Genomic DNA, 20,633 nt, shown 5'->3' on the forward strand with positions numbered 1-20,633 from the left:
CTGGCCTTGAATAATGGCGAAACCCATGCATGAGGTGAGGGCCGGCCTGTCCACTCCCACAATCGTCACAAGCATCATCATCCTCCAGGGCACAAGAGAGTTTCTCAGCCCTGTCAACGGAACTGTATCATCATCATCATCTGCAGCCTTCGAAGCTTCGATCTGATGAGGACGAAGAGGAAGTGAGAATTGGGAAGTGCATAAGGAGAAGAGGGGTTGAAACGGCAGAGCGTGACCGTTGCCAGGCGCTCACAGCGAAGCTCTTCCCGAGGGTTGTGTGGTGTGGTGTGGTGTCATGGTCACTGTGATCTCCGCCCTCGTCCTCTGCCCTGGCCCCACGAATAATATAGGTCCGCCCAGACCCCGGCCCCACCCCATGATTCTTCTTCTTCTTCTTCTTCTTCACTGCTGTGGGTCCATGATCGTTTAAGGCACATTGTTTTATATCCTCGAGTGCAGCAGCAGCAGCAGCAGGACCTCCACACCTTCATTTGACCGTGACCCGTTTCATTGCGTCTGTACACCACGCAAGGAAATCGTCATGGAATCCAGTTTCCAGCACAATCGACATTATACAATACTCCACCCCTACCCCCGCCGGCTGGCTGGCTGGCTGGCTTCCAGGAAATCGTGGGAAATCGTGGGAACTAGTAGCCGACGTCTCTCCCTCGACTGCCGGCTGGATCGGACAGACGATCTCATTCTCCTTGAATGAGACTTTGCGTTTTCAGAAATCTTTGCGCCTCTTGTGAGATGTTCATCTTCATGTGTATTTGACTTGTCCATTGGAAATAGGGAGATGGGGGGATGATGGAAAGCACATGTGATCTTTATAATCGTTGTGAACCTACACCCTCTGAACTTGGCGTGCAGTTTATTACTACAAATGTGTACTAGTAGGGTTGATGAGTCCATCCACTGCGTTTGAATGTTCGAGAACCTGGAGCGTTGTCGACAATTGTCTAGAATTGCGCAGAAGAGCACAACCACAAACCTTAATTAGCAGGATAAGTAATCAGGAAATCTTGTCAACCGGTGTTTGATGAAGACTTCTCCTGCCAAAAGCGAATTGCATGCTCAATCTATCTCGTGCGACGTCCATGAACCATTCATACGTGAGTTCGATGACATCACTCAATCCGCTTTGAAACTTCCATTTCCCTTGGCGATGGCTGTCAATTTCTTTAACATGAGTATCAGAGACAACAACTCGGAACTTTAATGGGTCATCCTATCTTGGTCATCGACATTCTATCCTTGAGAACGTTGTGTAACGACGTTTGAGGCCATTATCCAAGCAAAAGCCCCTCCGCCATACTTTATCTAAAGACGCTGAGCAGGGTCTTCCAAGCTCTCGCCGTAATCTATGCAAGTGATGCAGATAATCCAAGACCTCGTCTGAGAAGACAGTACAATGCCAAGGAGATTCGACACAAACATTCTCTAAATCTAACCTGTTCTAAGATTGCCCACTGAAATGTAATCCACACTAGCATCAACCAATCATGGAATACTAACTTATCTCGAGCAATGCTTTTGATTGTCAGTTCTCTTTACATCAACTACTTCAGCAGATTGGTTGACTTCAGAATTCAGAATATCTTCTGCTCCACTGAGGAACTCCAGACCAGCTGACTTTTTCAGCAGATCCCTTGCTCAGTCATGTGTATCCATGCAGCTCGATCAAAGAATCCTCTGTCGAAAAATCTTGGGTAAGATATTGTACCCCAAAACGTAGGCACCCTCTACAAATACTCTGTTACTCCACTTGAGCGATCCTAACCGAATGATATGCCTCATCAAATCACGAATCCCTGCCGTGGCACAAGATATATCACATGCATTTGAAAGATAAAATTATGGGTCCACAGACCTCCCATTTTGAAGCTTTCTAAATGTGCCATAGTTAGTACTCAGGACTGTTCTCTGCAACTCCAAGCGTAAACGAACTCCAATCTGTACAATGAATTAATTTATGTCGATTAGCTTACAACACGACGGAACGTGAGAGAAACATTTACATTTTTAAGTGATGCATAAACATTTCAGGCCCTAGATAAGAAATCAAGAAGTCTGAGTCGAAACAAACGTTACACCAAGGTAGCCATTAAAACATACAGCGCAAAAAGTACAAACCTTTGCAAGCAATAGAAACTCGCGCAAAGCTTCCATGACAAGAACATCAAAACCAGGACGCAAGTGAAGGTGTGCTTCCAAGCTCTGAACTTGAGGATATCCAGACATGTCCTTCAATGAAGAAACAATCCCAAAAAAACAGAAGAATCGAGGTCAAATACTATCCAGAAAGTCAAATCATACGACAAACAAGAATACCATGAGCTGACTAATGTGTGTGACTGAGTCATAGGCATTAGTCCTAAAATTCACGGCATGGATGATCTGAGTATGCTAGAAAAAGCAAGAAAATCAACACTAGCAAGACACTAACATGATAAACAGCTTGAGATCTCGATAAGTCTATAACACATAACTCCACAATTAATCATGCAAATTGCACTAAGTTCTACCCTAATCAATGCCTTTCATATTGTTGGAATCATCTCAAACAATCGTGGTCAAAAGTAATTACTACGAGCATAAGCTACTAAGCCCAAATCAACTTGCTAATGGTCCAAGAAGAGATTGCAGAACGCGCATTCAACAACTGAAATAAGTTGCACGTTTTCCCAGATAGCTTCCATTCTGCTCACCTGCACAAAAACCCAGCTTCTCAGTAAGCTTTGACGATTGAGAAATATATTGCATCGAAATAATTGTCTCAAAACATGGAAATACAATGAATTAAGAACAAATCTCCGTGAAAAAGAGCCAGGCTTCCAAGTGCAGCCGTGCATCATCCAACATAGATCCAATTTGAATCTTGAAGTACTGACAGATTGGGGCATTAACGAGTGAACCTTTTTTCCTAAGAAATAATAATAAACAGTTTAAATCTGTCAGTGAGAAACAACAATGACCAGATGTCCTGAAGGCATTTCAGCAAAAATGTATCTGGTAGGCTACGCACTTTGATTCGGATATCCCTGTATGATCTCATGTCTATGTCTTTTCAAAACCCAAATGTTGGACACACAAACTCTATGACGAACTACATTTCATATGTAATGTATAAAGTGTGAAAAAAACCTCTAGAATTGCTTAATAGGACGCTAAGCTCGAACGGTTTGATGAGAGCTCAAAAGAATCTGTCAGTTATACAAAATATCACGCTTTTGTGACCTCCCTTACCACACAAAAGCTCAACTAGTGACTACTCTTGGGATCAAAATCATTGCGAATTGCACTGCACTTCCTCAATTCAAAATGCGTCTCCGCAATGTATCTGTGCAAAGCATAAAATAGAATACATCTATTAACACTGCCCAGTCATCGAAGCAGGTGTGGAAGTCATTCGCAATTATAGCGTGTAATTTAACACACGATAAAAAAAATTTAAAAATTTAAAAAATTTAAAAAATTAAAAAAAAATCCTCTGAAGACTGTACAGGAGATCACTGAATGAGAGACGATGTGACATTATAGGTAGATGAGTAATCCCTCAAACAGGGCTTACCGGCGACTAGACACGAAATGTGAGGTGATGGGAAACTCAACATAAATCAGTTCTGCATATTGCATTGAAAATTGACACTTCAACTATATGTACACATCGCGGCGGTAATGAAATTCCTCATTCATCATTTGATGATCCGTTAACTCCAAACTGAACAATTCATGCCATACAAAACTCCTAGATATTCTCAGGAACATACACTAAAGTTGAAACAAAATGTCGGGAACTTGGTAAGCGGTGCGCCAACTTGTCATATCTCCCAATGCAAGAATCGACAACCTGCACATGATTAGAGACTCGGAACTTTCCGCACGACGTCAACCAAGTTCGGATGGAGAGATGAAGATTAATTACGCACCTCTTGGACACAGCGAGAGCAGCCACTGCAGATGTGCCTACGACCTGTTAGCACCAAACTTCCAACAGTCCAGCAAGAGACTACAATTGGTTTTGATAGAATCACAGATCACCAAGCTTGAGTTTAACTCCATATCAGCTTCGGCAAAAAACTCATACAGCTGCCTGACACTGAAACCAAAACAACGCATCACCAAAGGTCCTGAAAATTTCTGGGCACAGCTCAACCTTGCAAAAATAAAGCAGATGAGCACCAAGACATAAAAATGCTCAATCCAGCACTTCACTTAAAAGCAAGGAATCGCCTTAACCCTGCTTCATTAACGCAGCCCGAAATCGAAAACCCAAAAATCGTAAAAACCCCCGACGTGATTCTGAAAACCGATTGAGTCAAGAAATTGGGAGATTTCGTACCAATTGTTCAACAGATGAGGAAAATTGGATTCAAGCAGGGCGACAAGATACGCTGGCGATCTCTGAGCACAAGTGATTGTATTGTCGAAAATTTCGGTTACTCTCACAAAAGAAACAAATCACAAGATCATCCAACAACACTTTGAAAGGAATCTGCATCGCATCCGATCAGTCAACAGGCTTGCAATCGAGAAACTCCCGGTGTCGGTATTGACTCGATGCCCCAATGCCTCAGACCCATGAAGCGTTCATCCGTTTTATCTTCATCCATAAAATAAATCCAACGTCCATCTATTTCGAGTATTGAAGGACAAATTTTGGAAGATGAAGGTAAGATGAATGAAACTTCCTTCTCTACTTTTTTCATCTCTTTCTTCAACGAGACTTTCGTTCCCTAACTGCTGTTCCCAGTTTTGTTCCCAACTTCGTTCCGAGTTCAGTCCCCTTCCGCTTTGCCGTATGGTCTTCGGCTTGCCTCCAAACTTCACGCAGTGCTTCAGTTTGTGAGTGTGGGATTGTCTAGTTTTAAATTTTTTTTCATTGTTGTTCTCTTGGTTTAGGGTTTAGGGTTTACTATGTCATGCAATGATACGAAACCAATATCTAGCTTTTTAGTTTTGTGCATGTCTTATTCTTAGAGCTATTACGGGTTTTTACCTCTTCTCGCTGCTGTTAGTTGTGATAAGATTGCTGACTTATTCGAATGTGTGTAGTCTAGGTGTGTTGGGTTTCGCTATGGATCAGGGCAAGTGTAAATGATGCGAACTAATTATGTGTCCTATGGCAAGTGAGGAATCTAAACGAGCTCTTTAAATCTGATGCACCTCGCCCTGCGTTCTTAGTTTGTTGTACGATTTGTAATGGTATGTAGATATTTATTGCTCTCTGAGCCGAGTTTCGCTGGGATGCGGAAATATGGAAACTCGTTCATGCGGAGCATATCCTAGTGTTCTTCTAATCGGTATGAGTGGACCAGTAGTGTTCCGTGATTGGTACGCATGTGAGTATGCGTAGGTCAATGGAAAATACATCTGGTATCTAGTTCGGCAGGAGAATGTCTCGGTCCAGCTTTCAGGGGAAAACGAAGTGAGTTGCGGAAACAAAACCTACTTTGACTGGAAGCCTAAAAGTCTCTGAGACACCGAACCGTGAAACTTTGACTGGAAGCCTAAAAGTCTAGACTTCATGGGGATCATATACCGAGGTCGAGTGTACAAGGAGCTTTTACAACCTTCATCATCACGTCACTAAACAAACAGTGGTTTAAAATTACAGTTTATAATGTGCTAATAACAGCGACAATACTGCACTAACCTCTAAAATCCAACACAAACGTCGGCTCGTCCGTGGCTTCGAGGGGAGCATTGACTTCTGTTTGGGATTGTCTTTGTCGCAGATCGTAGAGAAAAGAACCTGCTTCATTGATTCGAGCAGATGTCTGCCGTCCGGAAAGGGTGGCTCCCTCCATGCTGTCAATATAGTCCTGTTTCAACAAATCCATAATTGCATGAGAATATGCCATCCTCCTCACTGAAATGTGAGGTGATGTTCGTTTCGAAGTCCATGGATTGCGTGTACCTTGCACGGCTTAAATCTGCTACTTTTACAACGAAGGAAAATCTCCAGTGTATAGTGGCCTCTTCAGCCACCATAAACTTGCGAGTTATCAAGTAAGCTTCAAAAATCTTGCTAGAAGTGGGAGTCATGCCATGCTGTACCTGCTTGGTGTAGGAGCCTGAGAGGAAAAAGTTGGAGACCGGGGTCTTTTGATCAGGCCGGAACGGGTCCATGCCGGGAGCTTCACGGTATAATGACTGACCGATCTTAACCACAGATGACCACGTCATCTCCAGTCCAGTAGCTGAGGGGAAGAGCCGAAGAACCTGGAGTCAAAATGAAATTGAGGGTAAAATAATCACGTATGCGGCGCAAGGCACAAGACACAAGTCGGTTGATGCTGAGTCTCTTTTGAGAGCCCCAAATACGCTTGTTTTTCACCGTACCAACATTTTTTTTCGCAACTCTCTTCACGATATGCACTGATGCTCCTAAATGAGATTCCATGCTTCGTGGAATGATACAAAAAGCTTTTCATAATGAACCTATATTCCTGTATGATTATTTATTTCATGTGTGATATGTCAAAACTTCTGGAAGGGGAAAAAAAATAAACCTGTTCGTGCACGGCTTTGACAATCTTGTCGTTTGTTAATTTCATGTATGGATCTCCGGGAGTTAAAACCGCTCTGGTATTGCACAACAATATCAAATTGGAGTCAAACCACGAAACAGAGTGACACTTCGAATGTAGTTAAACAGACAGAAAATGCATGGGCAACTTAATGGCCCCTCACGCGTTGGACCGAGAGGTCGCGACTTACTGGATGAGAGAGCCTTCTCCCTCTTTGTAATAATCTTCAGGTGATGTCAATGCGAGATCAGCGAAACATGAGAAATCTGCGTCCGCTGAGTAAAGAAGATTATCTAATCCTGCACCTCGCTGCAACTGCCTGCATCAGGGTGAGCAGAATATTCAGATGCAAGCATTATAAACCATCCTTCCTGGCATTCATCAAGCAGCATGCGATCGAAAGACAATATTAATACCCCCGCCAAAGATTAGTAAAGCTGCTGGCTAGTACCTTGCAGTGGTAGAATATAGTTACAAAAAAAAAAAAAAAAAAAAAAAAAAAAACTAGAAAGTAATGCCGGGAATACCTAGAAAGTTCCAAATCTTGCATTTCAGTGACCCAGCCATTGAATCGTAATTGCACTGTCACAACAGGCACTCCTTCAAGCTTGTATATGTTATCGAAAAACTCCCACTCACGCCAAGGCTGCGGTAGAAGTCTCTGTATCCCTGGCACGTCACAAGCTGCGCACACGGAGGGGAAAGAAAAAAAGATCAAAACCTTCTCCTGAAACAGTCGAGAGATTGTCACAAGCCCACAACCGGACTAGATCAAAATACAACCTCATAAGATTCAAGAGATGATTATTACCTGCCACATAAGCATCTGCCTTGATAATTTGACGCTCAGTTGCCTGTTGCAAGCGACGTTCAAAAGTCGGAACAGAACATGATCTTCAAACATTGCTGACGAAATGACAAAACTTGCGTCACAAGACGCATCAACTAAGGACCTTTCCTGACACATCGAGTTGGGCAGCCTTATCATACCGCAAATACCCACGCCACATACATGAGGACGATTACATATAACAAATTGTAGTTACTAGTTCAGAATCACTCTCGTCTATCAGCGACAAAAATCAGAAGACAGTGTTAGCTCGAGAATCTCCTCTTTTCAGTAAAGTTAACGAATCGAACTTAGCAGCCACTTCCACATGATCTGTAATTATGCCATACCGTCTCTCATATTAACTCAAAACAGTCGCAGTTCACTGGAACAATTGGTATGATATATTGAAAACTTACATTTCCTGATGAAAACCTGCAGCTCAACACAACAATAGTTTTTCAAATCCCATGTTGAAGACTGCACGTCAATGGATACCTAGACGACACTCACCTTTGTCATCACAAGCCCAGTCACATATGTCTCTCCCTCTGATGTGCGATCATAAAGAACCTCACGACAGCCCCATCGTAAGTGGAACCTTCAAGAGACAACGAGACATAAGCATGGCAAGGAGCAGCATTCCACAACATCAATGACACATGTATCGTGTTTTGCAAACGAGATCAAAGAGCGAGTTCATAACAGCCAAGTCTTCGCTTCAAAAGGATCTGTCATACCTGCCGCCCTTTTCTGTGATGTACTTTGCGATTGGCCCATTGAGACGCATGTCAGGAGAACCATTGAGCATTCGCAATAGTGATGCCTCGGTTTTGGTCGCAAAGAATTGAAAAATGGTGAGCATGCACCGCGCACTGATATTATCACAGTCTATGAAACCCAGAGCATAAGCAACAGGGTTCCACAACCTTTTGATGCTCATGCGAGACCCACCATGAGACATATACCAATCTGTAAAGCTCACCTGCCAAATCGTCATAAATCACTAATGCTTCTTAAACTTTAGGCCTTGAAAAAAGAAGCAGATCCTTTCCGTTTCTTAAGAGTTTTCGATGGTTAACTACGGTGGAATATAGAATCTATTACGTAGAAACTGAGAGGGTAGTGAAGGCATATAGAACTGGAAGAATCAAGCATCCACAATGGCACTCTGTATATCCTCCGCTTCTCTTGTTTCCTCTCAAAATTATCCTACTATCGCGCTCAGAAAAGAGGACATCAAAGAGCATGAGAATGCACATGGTCGTCAGGAAAGCATCCATACCTTGTCCAAGTCCCGGATGTTGCGCATAGCCCCCTCTGGATCGACAAAGGCTCGTACGACTGGGCTTGTTGCTAGTGCTACCGCATTCAAAACCTTGTCTACGGGCTGTTTAACATGCCATATTATATAATTTTATGTGAGGATTTCGTGAAACTTCCTAAAGCTTGTTAAAGCCCACCAGTAAAACGAAATAAAGATCGTTTAAGCTTACATTCGTCAACGGTGGAATATCGCTTCGAAACACAGTGTAAAATCCTCAAAAAGGTGAGGTGAGGGAACTTAATAGCTACGCTAGGATGATGCAACGACAAATGACGGATCAGAGGAGCAAGGAGGTACTTACCTCAAGCTGATTTGTGGTGATAAATGCATTCAATCCGTGCAGAGGTGCTCCAACTGGAAATCTGAAGTCCAACTCTGTAGAAGAGCGCCACTAGAAATGTGAGCAACAATTTACGTGCTACGCATAATTCTAGTTGAAAACGGCGTCTGCATCCTCCTGGTAAACCAGTGCATACAAAACAATTTATCAGCTGAATATGCAATTGAAAAAACTATCTGACGTCCAAAGATTAGTTCGGATAAGTCCTACAAAAAACCCGTTCGACCGAACCTACAGCAGATTACTTATTGCCCGCAGATAGTTGCGCTCATTTATTATTACAACACTATGCAAGTGATTATTGCACTTTCTCATGTAACCAGAGATGATCAAATGAAGACACGACACTCAACATGGCTTGACTAAAAAAGTTAAAACCCAGTCATAGATCATCAAAATTTGCCCTACGTATCTACATTTGCCTCCAAACACCCAACTAAATGAGCAAAAAGAAGAACTCAGGAACAACCGACCTCCAACGTTGCCACCCTTGTTAATGAAGGTATGAATGTGATCCTTGACCAGTAAATTGTTGTCTGCACCAACCTGTCAAGGATTACAGTGATTAGATGGGGGCGGGGATCATCTAGTTGTGGCAGCCGAAATTGCTACTGCCAACCAACTCAAACAACTCACCCGAGTTCATAATGAAAACCTCAAGATACCAGTGCAGGGAAATATAACAAAGTATACTGATTTTTCGTGTGGACATTGTCTAAAAATTCTAGAGTCATCTACTTCCGACGCTAATTGATTCTTCCGTGTGAGGAATTCCAGAGGTCACATATTTACGAATAACCAAAATCAAGTTACGTGAAAAAAAAAAAAAAAAAAAAAAAAAAAAGGCGAAGACTGTACCTTGGTCAGGAGACGAAAGAGATTATTGTAACACCCAAAGAACACATGCAACCCCATCTCAATATGGTTTCCATTCTTGTCTTTGAAAGACCCCACTTTCCCACCTATAAACTTCCGCGACTCATATATATCCACCTGTGCACCATCATCACCCATGGTCAACACCCAGGCCTACAAATCAATACCTCGGCAGCAACTTCAGACCACAGACCGCTGATATTGAAACACATTAGGAAAATCCCAGACAGTAATGCGAATCCGTCCAAAGCAGCACCTCGTGTCCTTGCTCGAGAAGCTCCACGGCAGTGGACATGCCAGCGAGACCAGCGCCAATGATGGCCACTTTGAGCTTGGGTCCTTTGTAGGTTTCGGGTTCAGGAGGGAAAAGCCCCTTCGGTGCTAAAATTTAACAAAACCCGCCACCACAAACTAGAATCAATACCACTCCAACCCATCCATGGCAAAGATACGAAATCGAAATTCCCACACAACCAATTCGCACCCAAGACTCAAAAATCAAAAAACGGTGTAGGAAACATTCACGTTCTCTCGCCAAAAAATCCTACACCCATGAAGCCTTCCTTTTTCTTCTTCGATTCCCTAAGAGAATGACACCAAGCTACAGTTTCATGCACACCTTTCTTGCTCATATCCGACACCAAGCTCTGCAAGCTGGCTGAGACTTGCAATCTCCCGGCTCGCCTATCGCCATTCTGTCGTCCCAAAGCAGAGAGAGACGGCACTGAGGAGGACCCTTTGGCGTAATCAGACGAGGAAGAAGCGCACAACAAGGTTGAAGCCCCCGCTTGGCGCAGCAGTAGCAGCCCCGCCATCGCTTACCGAAACTCACACAAACAACGTCCAGCCTCGCCTCGCAAAACCTCCTTCAAACCCCCCTTGCTTCAAACTCCCTTCAGAAACCCTTCAGAATACAACTGCAGCCTCAACTCAGTGTCCCCGCAACTAAATTCAACGGCGTCATGAATCCCTTCCTCTGCGAGAGCCACAAATCGGAGCCTTGACGAAACGGAGATGTCGAGCACTGCGTGGGTGAAACCACGAATAACGCATCCATAAAAATCACAGCGTTCATCCACGAGTCCATTCACTAACCGTTGGTCTAAATTTGTTCCCGTAGCATGTCAACGTGGCAAATCTAAGTCAGCACATCAACTCCACGTCAGCTTTTCATTTCAGGCCCTGTGGTGTAAACGCGACCATTATTGGGAATTCCATGTTTACAGTGTGAACGCAGACCTGCACATTGCCAAATGGCCGCATCTCATGTGCCGTCGATCGATCGACGATTCTCATCGGTCGGTTGAGATCATCACACATACTACAGTTGGCTAAACCAGGGACCGGATGAGAGAGGGAGACGTCACCGAGGGAATATACGTGATGGATGAATGATATTATTCGTTAACGGTGTTGGAGTGGCTGCGGCGATCATCGCCGACTGGTTTGACATCGGTTTGCGGTCCGGCGCAACACCAAAGAGTGCGCCTGATCGATACATGAATGCAAGGAAGGGCGCAGATTTCTATTCTGAACCATGGAAGTGGCGAGAAGGAGGATTCTAGTGCTTTGGGTTGAAGCGCTTCACACCCACCAGGGCTTTCCCCGCAGGCGATGAAAGATGCGCGCTACGGATCTCGGGTGAGGTGGGTACCGAGGTGCTGGGGATTTCCTGCGCGCGCATCCCCTACAACACGCAGCAAAATCCTCTGGAATATCCCGCGCTTCCTTTCCATGGACGGGTTCCTCTTGGAACACTCTCAATTCCATCCCGCATCTCCCCCATGCGCTTTGTGATCCCGATCCCTGAATGTCGCCGTCTTTATATAGGTGATGAGATTCTCGGGAATAAGAAAATTCTCGTTGTGTGTCAAGGCCAAGCTTTATGGTCCTTACGAGTGGCCTCCGTGGGACCGGGACTCCAGCGCTGGCATTCGCGAAGAACTTTTCTTTGCAACACTGGAACGTTCCCTCATGAGTGACAAATGAAAGCTGCGCATAGTCGACATCGTAGACAGGTTTCCGAGTACACAATCATCAGTCATCAAAGCTACTATCGTCCGAAGGACAGGAAAGTGTTCGGGCGATTCTCATGTCCGCTACTTCGAGGTCCAAGCTTTGCCGAACGTGATTCACATATCATCTCACTTTAGACAACAATGTGGGGACACAGACTTCGCAGCTCCAGGAAGGCGAACATACCAAAGCACATGGAACTGGAGCAACAGCTGCAGCTCTACGAGCATGAAAATGAAGCTTTGATGACCAGAGATGGCTCGCGCAACCTCTCAGCTGTCTTGACCTGGTGAACAGTGAGCATAAAACTGTGTTATGGATTCAATCATAAGTTTGTAACAGTCTTTCTTTCTAATTCTGATTCCAAGCGCCATTCCGCTCATTGAGTCTGAAGTTTTCAACGCAGGTCCAGATTTCCTCCAACAAGACAAACGGCGAAGTATCTTCATGCCTCCCACAGTCAACATGTCCCCGGATTTCCTGTCTCAGTATCTGATTCCGATGTGTGTTATTTGCAGTGGAGCCAGATACATTATATATTATTATGATAAGGAACAACAACAACAATAATAATAATAATAATAAAACAATGAGCATAAATGATGCGACATTATGAAGTATTTTAATGTCCACTTTGGAGATTTTGTGAGAGGAGGTAGAATGAGATTCATTGCAATGCATCACCCACAACAATTCAAACTTTGAAGGCTCATAGCTCATTGGTAGTAATAAAATTTTAAAATGTTGTTAATTAATTTTTTATACAACCACTTATATTTGAATTTTTATTTCAAATGTTACAGATTCCTGATTCTACATAGAAAAAGTTCAATTTTTTAATTTAGTAAGCTGAATTTATGTTTTAAATTGATCAAAAGTTACTTATTCAATGGGATAGAATGGCATTAAGTAAGTGATGAATTAAAGGCGCTTTTTTAATTATTGGCCACAAATGTTTTTAAAATAGAATAAAAATGTTTAAAAGTTCCTGAAAATAGTTGCTATGTATAAATATATTTATCTATATATATACACACACACTTTATTAATATATATAAATCTCTTGTTTTTTGTTTTGATTAATGTAATAAAATACTTCCTCACAATTGTAAATTTAAAAAAAAATAAATAAACAAAACAAAACAAAACAAAAAAAACATTACATCTAGGTACAGATTTGAAGAATCTAGTTGATTTGATGTATGTGTGTATATAAATACATACATGAATACTATTAGTAGATTATAGAAGAACCCTACTAGATAATGAAAATATTTTATCATAAAATAATAATATCACAAGTCAAAATAATAATATCACAATTCAAAATAATATCATAACTTATTAGCATTCATTTAGTAAATTATTATTTTTTGCAACCAGCAACTTCAAAAAAAAATTATAATAGCATTAACTATGTTTTGTAACATTCTTAAATCTAAGAATATGATGTTTCTACTTTTCTTTTAGGAAGATCCACTAAATTTTGAAAATTGTTACACAACACCTATTCTACAAAAAATACACACAAATAAAACAAATTCTCAATTAATAATTCTATTCTATAGTCAACAATCACATTGCATAATATTTTCTTATTAATTCTAATAGAATTATTATTCAAGACAAAATTAAAGATTTAATTTTGTATACAAGATCTCATAACAATTTTTCTCTAATATAAACACAATAAACAATGGTTATTAAAATTCTTAACCTTTAAATTTCCATTGAATCTATTCACATTCTCTTCGATACTATTGTAAACTTTTAGATATTTTAAAAGTTTTAATATATAATATACATATGTGTATGTATTTATGTATATATATATATATATAGAAGTTTTATTTGATAATATTGATAAAAATTCGATACATTTTTTCAATAAAAATTTAGGATCTTTTTTTTTTCTTTTTTTCTTTTTTATGATATAAATCATGTAAATTTTTAATAAAATCTTGTTAACTTTTTCAGAAACATAAATAAAAGCAAGGCCAACTTAATGTTTAATCTCATCAAATTTACACTGAGATTTTATTTTTGTTGCTTGAATATGGGTTAAAAATATAAAAAAAAAAAAATCAGTTCCATTATTTTTATTATAACAATTAATCTTTCATATGTAGCATACATTTTTAATAAAAAATTTTGTTTGATTGCAAAAAAATTGATATAGTTTGTGCAAAAATCATTCAAGCTTGTGATATATACTAATTTATACTGTTTACATATGTGTGTGTATGTATATAGGTAAATTTATAATTATATTAAAATTGCATAAATTAGTCTTTAATATTTAAAAACTCAGATATTCAAGTTAATTTAATTTTTAAAAAATTAAAATAAATAAAATATTTATTAAATTCTTACATTTAAAAAAAAATGATTATATAATTACTTTTGTTGTGAATTTTTTTTCAAATGAATATGAAAATCTATAAAGTATAGAATATAAGATTGCATTTAAATAACAATATTAATAACAAAAGACTTTAAAATTGATGCAACTAAATTCAAATCATTATTACAAGTAGACAAAAATATAAGTTAATAAGTATAATTTTATTTATAATATAAATATTCCTAAAAAAAAATAATATATATATAGTTGTATTTAGATTTGTACATTTTGAAACTAAAATTTTCAACCAAAATAGGAATCTTTCAAATCAACTTTTATAATAAAAATAGTATCTATTTAATTATTAATATTTTTAAAAAAAATTTAAATGCATTTATAAAAGTTTGATTGAAAATAGCAAATAAACTATATATATATATATATATATATATATACACATTGTAGAAGGGGTAGAAATTTGTTTTTATAAGATATTTTGTAAAGTAGATTAATCACTCTTAGGATAGTCAATTCAATAGGATGGGTGATTGAATTAGTTGTAAAAAATGGTTATGTAGGGAATAACGGTTAAAATCTGGAATTTCAGAAGTAAAGCATAAATAAGTTGAAGAAGATATTGTAAGGGCCAGACTATAATAGTCATGAGCCGGGGTAAGCTTGGTGGTACCTCTTTGTTTCTTTGTTGTTGAAGAATAATGAATAGTTTTTGAATACTGAGAAGTGAATTTGTGGAATAAATCAGAGATTGATTTACGAGTTATTGATTATGTAATTGGAGCATTGTATGATTGAATTATATGAGAAGTTATTGGAAGATTGATTATAGATGGAAGATTATGATTGTTGTTTATTGAGAGTTGTGTGTGTTTCGACAGAGGAAGTCTGTGATTATAAAAATTGTGTGAATCTACATTGGTTGGAGTGAAGTCTATTATTTCTAGTGTTGGATGGAATTTATGTATTTTGAGTGGTCTTTTGAGAGTGCAAGGCTACACATTATTGCTATCAGTTGATGAAGGAGTATTGTTACTGGGAGAAAGCATTGTAGTATTTCTTAGTATTTTAGTGGTTTGAATTATGGTTAATTGTGTGCCTCTAACATGTAAGCTCATGTAATAGTCTTTCCCTGTGTTTGAATCCCCTTCTATGGATTTATTCTAAAAGGAATTTATAGAATAAGTAAGACAATAACCACATATATATACAAGTATATAAAGATACAAAGATAATTTGCATAAGTTTTAATCTTTTATTAATATTCTTTATTTAATTCATAAGATTTGTTAGGATGGAGGTTTTTTTTTAATTGTAAGTTTATAACATGATTTTTTGTATAATTAATAAATAAAAATAAAAATAAAATAAAATATTTTTTTATAATTTTAATATTTTTACTCTTGCAAAAAATAAATGAATATAGGTCCAACAATAATAGAGATCATTTATTTTTATAATTAACATTTAGAATAGATAAATGTTGTTATATTTTGCTCAAATAGATTGACAACTTTGGATTAATTTTATTTCAATGTATATCCTAATAATGGCTATGATAACATCTACATAAATGTCTCCTTTTTGCATGAATGCTTCTTTTTGCATGATGGATTTGTTGTGGTGGCATCTTTTTTTGTTGAATCTTAAGCAATCATTTAAGTTCGCAATAAGGATAAATAGCTTTAGTTAATTGTATCTCATAAATTGAAATAATATTATTATTTATCATTGCATCTTTAAAGAATAATTCAATATGATTGCTACAACTCTCTACTTAATTTTTCTACTATATTTTCTTTTTTGTTTGCAAGGAATATTTTACTAAAGTGAGCCACCCTTGCATCATGTTGTAATATTGTCCTACTTTAAATTTTCAATCAAATCTAAAATATCCTACAAGATAATATTACTCACATAAAAAAAAACTTTAAAAATAATCCAAAATAATTCCTTCAAATTCCTAAATTATCCAAAATAGAAAAAAAAAATTATATTCTAAAATTTTGTCTTGGATACTCTCAAGCTGCTACTCAAAGTTGTGGTGTAACCTTGTACCACATTACAACTTCAAGTTACATCATGCCTTGACTCCCAGTCTTCGTACATTACCACTCTATGCTAAGGCTTTTGCATTATATCCCAACATTATCTTCGGCCACAATTTAAGAGGGTCGCTTTGGGAGTTAATTCTTATTTTTGAACCAATTTTTAACTCCCTAAATTAAATCTAAAATAGAATTCATACTTCTAAGGCAAAGAACTCTTGTGCCCTTTTAAAAAACACATAGGACTCACTTCTAATAATTAACTTATTTTGCACCCCGCCTTATACCCTTGCACAAGATTTATCTTGTCATGAAGAAGGTGGCCCTTTCAACTTCTCATATGCTACTTCATTGCAAATTTTTCCTAAATATTAGGAAATCCTTGGCTCACACTTATCTCTTAAAGCAAGTAAAAATATTAGTTCTTTTTAACCCTTACACCTTCCTATACTTTGAAGAATCAATATCTTCATTGACATACTATTAGACATTTGCAAGGTAAGACTTTCTTAGGAACTTATTTCTAGGGGATGTTTTGCAATATATATCTCTTTTTCTAGGTAACTTGAAGGCTCTCTTCTGCCTATCTTCATGTTTATTCATTTCTTTATCTAAAAAATGAGGTTTTTGTTATTGCTTTCTTGAGTTAGAATGTTATTTTTTTCTTGTGTTTCTTTATGTAATTTCTTTTTCTTGCCTTCAATTTCTCTAAGTTCTCTTAAATTTTAGATTTGAAAGTTCACATTTTTTAATGCAAATCATAAGAACTTATAATAGAAGTAACTTGCAATCACTCAATGAAAAATCTATTTAAAAAAGGCCAACCAATTAGGCATGGTTGTCCAAAATCTTATATTTGTTTTATATAAGCTTCTTAAGATTTTCTTCTATAATGTTCCCTTGAGTTGGAATCTTTTCAAATCTTTCATCTCTTTAGAACTTACTCTACTATAGTTTTGGATTACTATCACTACAAAATTTTCTAAGTAATATCTCCTTCATCTTTATATTTTTTCCATCTTAATTTTACGTAAGGATTTTTCATATATTTGGCTCATTACTACCATCTTTATTTTTTGGTATTACATATCATTTTGTAATCTTCCTTTACTTTAGAATGAAGATATCTTCATCTTTTTAATCACCTTTATTTGTCTTTTATATCAAAAATAATCAACTTAATATTTTTTGATTTACTTTTTTGTAGTCGTTGGTCTTTTATAGCCACCTACTTTCTTATTGAAAACTATGACTAAGCCTTGCACATATCTCAAATTTCTTTTATTTATCTATTAAAATTCATAAAAAAGATAATCTTTGAAAGTACATAAGTATTGAATCCTCCTAACATTCATTTGTTTTTTATCAAGTATCGCCTCTACTTGACCAATAGTTTGATTCCATACTTCATATTGAAGTGGAATCCTTGCCTTTTTTTGTGAAACCTTTTTCATCCTCAACAAACTTCTTGAAGACACTGTCAAGAACATGAATCTTGAAGAAAGAAATCCTTAATATATTCTTGTATCACTCAAAAGACCTAAAAAGTCACTTAAAGATAATATGGTATAAAACTAAAATAGCTATTATTAAAGACAAGAAGACTAAAAAGTTTTGAAACAAGACTAAAGACTAAAAAAGACTTGACAAGAATGAAAAAGGCTTCACTTTTGCCTCCATATATATTCTTAACTACAAACTATATAGCAATACCATATAGGACCTTCAAAACATGTTGATTTTATAAGATACATATCTTAACTTATAACATAGGTTTTCTATATGTATGCCATATAGTAAGCTTATTGAACAAGCTATCAAAACGTGGTTAACTAATTGACCAAGTTTCTATCCTACCAATCAACTTCAAATACATATAAAGTCAAAATAGCATCTATAAAGCTTATAAGAATTTTTTTAGAAAATATTATAAAATAAATCTATTTTTATTTATTTCTATTTAATTATATAGATAAACATCATAGTAAATATGTATGTCCATGATATTATCTTCATGACATTATCCTTTCTTTTAGAGATAGGTTCCTTAAGGGGCAATCATCACACATTAAGAAAATCCAACATGCGGCAAATTATGTTTGCCACATATTTTGATCTTTGTTCTTTTAGATGACAGTTGATAGGCCCTCTTAGCCATCAATAGTATATCATATCAGGGCGAGAAGACCATCCTATTATTTGATCATTGTTGATGTTTTTGTAACTTCTTTCAAATAAAACCTTTAGAACACTATTACGAGTCATTCCAACCTCTAATAAAATCACCAAATATTGGAAGTCTCTTTTAAGGTTGTGATATCAAATATGTTATATCTTACTATTTATTCAAAGAAGCACATGTCATTCTTGAGGATCTTCATCTTAATTATGTCATCTTGAAGGTTTTGATAATTGTAATATTTCATCTAATAAGTGAACAAGTGATAGCTCTTGAATTAAATATATTGGTTATTGGTTTTCCATCTCTTTAGCATTGTAAATATACAAAAGTATCAAATACAAGTAAAAGATAGAATGCTAACTTCTTTGAATCATGTTTTTTTTAAAGCAAAGATTTATTATTCTTCATTTTGATTTTGATGGATGTCATTAAGAAAAAATTCACTTCTCTTTATTGTATTTGTAAGATTCTTTGTTGGCTCCAATGTGCATTCACTAATATCATATTTGTGCCAATGAACAAGATATTCTAATATATTTCAGCATTGCCTTAAATCTAAGATTTATTCCACCTCAAATTCTTATTTATTATCTACTTCTATAAGAAGAGGTGACATTTGTCTTCATTCCAAGATATTCACTATCTTATATGGCTCAAAAAGAGATACATAAAATATAGAATGGATCTTCATAAACCTTGATAAATATAATCGTTAAGTAACAAGTTTGATTTATTCACAAATAAGAAAAGGTCTAAGCCTACAATAGTCAAACTTGTTATAAAGATGAGTAGTTTTAATATTATAACAAAATAATCATACCTTGTCACTCACATTGAATTGTGGTTTTTTCTTGTGATAGGTATGTGTATTGATCTTTTGTCATTCTAAAGCTCCTTTTAACAGTACCTTCATTGTTGCATATAACTTTGACAAATGGTTTTTTAAATCTTTTATTGTAGGATTATCAACTTTTAAAAAGTCAAAAGTATCAAATCATGGATGATAACCTTAATTGGCAAAAAAAAAAGTATTTATTCAATAGAAAAATGTATTAAATTATTGTACATAAATTCTACCAATGGCAAAAGAGTTTTCTAATTATCTTGATAATAATTGATGGTATACCTCAAATACTACTTCAAAACTTGATTCATCCATCTTCTTTGTCGATTAGTTTGAAGATGAAAAGTTAAAGAGAGCTTTATAACTATTTTTAGAATCTTAAAAAAATTCTATAAAATCTTAATATAAATTGAATACTCGTATCTGATAAAATATCCTTAAATAATCCATGATTATGATAGATATTGTTAAAAAAAAGCTTAGCCATTTCTTTACATATAATAGATTTTATATATGATATAAAATATGCTATTTTGATAAAACAATCTACTATCACGAATATAGAATCATACAAACCTAAGATTAAAAGATCCATGATAAAATCCATAGAAACAGAAGACCATCATTGTTTTGAAATAAGTAATCATTGAAAAAGTCCGTAAAGTCAATGTCAAGGATTTTTTAATCTTAAACAAATATCACATGATTATACAAAGTCTTTGATTACCTTCCACATTATAAGCCACCAAAAATCTTTCAATGTTAGCTCCAAAGATTTTTTGTATACAAAATGTTCAACTGCTAGAAAGTCATGACAAGCTTCAAGAACACATAATTGTGTCTTGCCTTTTAAAATATATAATCATCTCTTGACATAGAGTAGTTTGTTCTTGAACTTGAACTTAAAAGTATCAAAAGAAATATTTTTGATATCATAGATAAGAAAATCAAAAGACATACTTGATTGAATTTATTTAGCAAAGGTTGAATCAACAATCAATGTTGATGTTATTGCTTCAAGGTTTAATTTCTTTGGCTTCAATAAAATCATTCTTTTTTAATCATAAGATGCATCTCTTTCTTTTGGTATAAGATAAGAATATTTACAAAGGACTTTTGACAAACCTTGTAGTTTTTTGAATCCACAAGTGATCTTAAAATTAATAAAGAAATGCAACTAATTTGGCAATAATTCAAAACATGTGCCAACATGAAGTATTTGAGGTTCTTGTGATCTATATACATGGTGATTGGATTCAAAGCACCTTCTAGATAA

The 20,633-nt window shown here is 36.5% G+C and overlaps 1 protein-coding gene, 1 long non-coding RNA gene and 1 other non-coding gene across 6 annotated transcripts; 1 reads left to right on the forward strand and 2 right to left on the reverse strand.

Annotated features, from left to right (window-relative positions):
• Positions 1-1,156: 1,156 nt before the first annotated feature.
• Positions 1,157-4,545, reverse strand: LOC112292819 (uncharacterized). Of its 4 annotated transcripts, XR_012219131.2 has the most exons (7): positions 4,346-4,545; positions 3,933-4,102; positions 3,250-3,343; positions 2,591-2,711; positions 2,137-2,247; positions 1,874-1,956; positions 1,157-1,695 (listed from the first exon to the last, which is right to left on the reverse strand). It is a non-coding gene; the product is annotated as an uncharacterized LOC112292819 (long non-coding RNA). The 4 variants fall into 4 exon arrangements; XR_012219134.2 differs by lacking the exons at positions 2,591-2,711; positions 3,250-3,343 and having other exon boundaries at positions 1,157-1,956; XR_012219133.2 differs by lacking the exons at positions 2,591-2,711; positions 3,250-3,343; positions 4,346-4,545 and having other exon boundaries at positions 3,933-4,073.
• A 549-nt stretch (positions 4,546-5,094) lies between these two features.
• LOC149987694 (small nucleolar RNA SNORD36) lies at positions 5,095-5,170 on the forward strand. The gene has a single exon (XR_016506827.1). It is a non-coding gene; the product is annotated as a small nucleolar RNA SNORD36 (small nucleolar RNA).
• A 380-nt stretch (positions 5,171-5,550) lies between these two features.
• Positions 5,551-10,979, reverse strand: LOC112292818 (zeta-carotene desaturase, chloroplastic/chromoplastic). Its single transcript, XM_024541657.2, has 14 exons — positions 10,528-10,979; positions 10,165-10,289; positions 9,891-10,025; positions 9,506-9,578; positions 8,994-9,067; positions 8,651-8,755; positions 8,106-8,350; positions 7,879-7,966; positions 7,348-7,390; positions 7,064-7,220; positions 6,727-6,855; positions 6,519-6,591; positions 6,064-6,228; positions 5,551-5,828 (listed from the first exon to the last, which is right to left on the reverse strand). Exons 1-14 carry the CDS (start codon positions 10,721-10,723, stop codon positions 5,655-5,657), a joined length of 1,782 nt encoding a protein of 593 aa, XP_024397425.1. The 5' UTR covers positions 10,724-10,979; the 3' UTR covers positions 5,551-5,654.
• Between the last annotated feature and the right edge of the window lie 9,654 nt (positions 10,980-20,633).

Source organism: Physcomitrium patens, chromosome 15, assembly GCF_059467195.1.
Source record: "Physcomitrium patens ecotype Gransden chromosome 15, ASM5946719v1, whole genome shotgun sequence".
In the NCBI taxonomy this organism is placed as follows: domain Eukaryota; kingdom Viridiplantae; phylum Streptophyta; class Bryopsida; order Funariales; family Funariaceae; genus Physcomitrium; species Physcomitrium patens.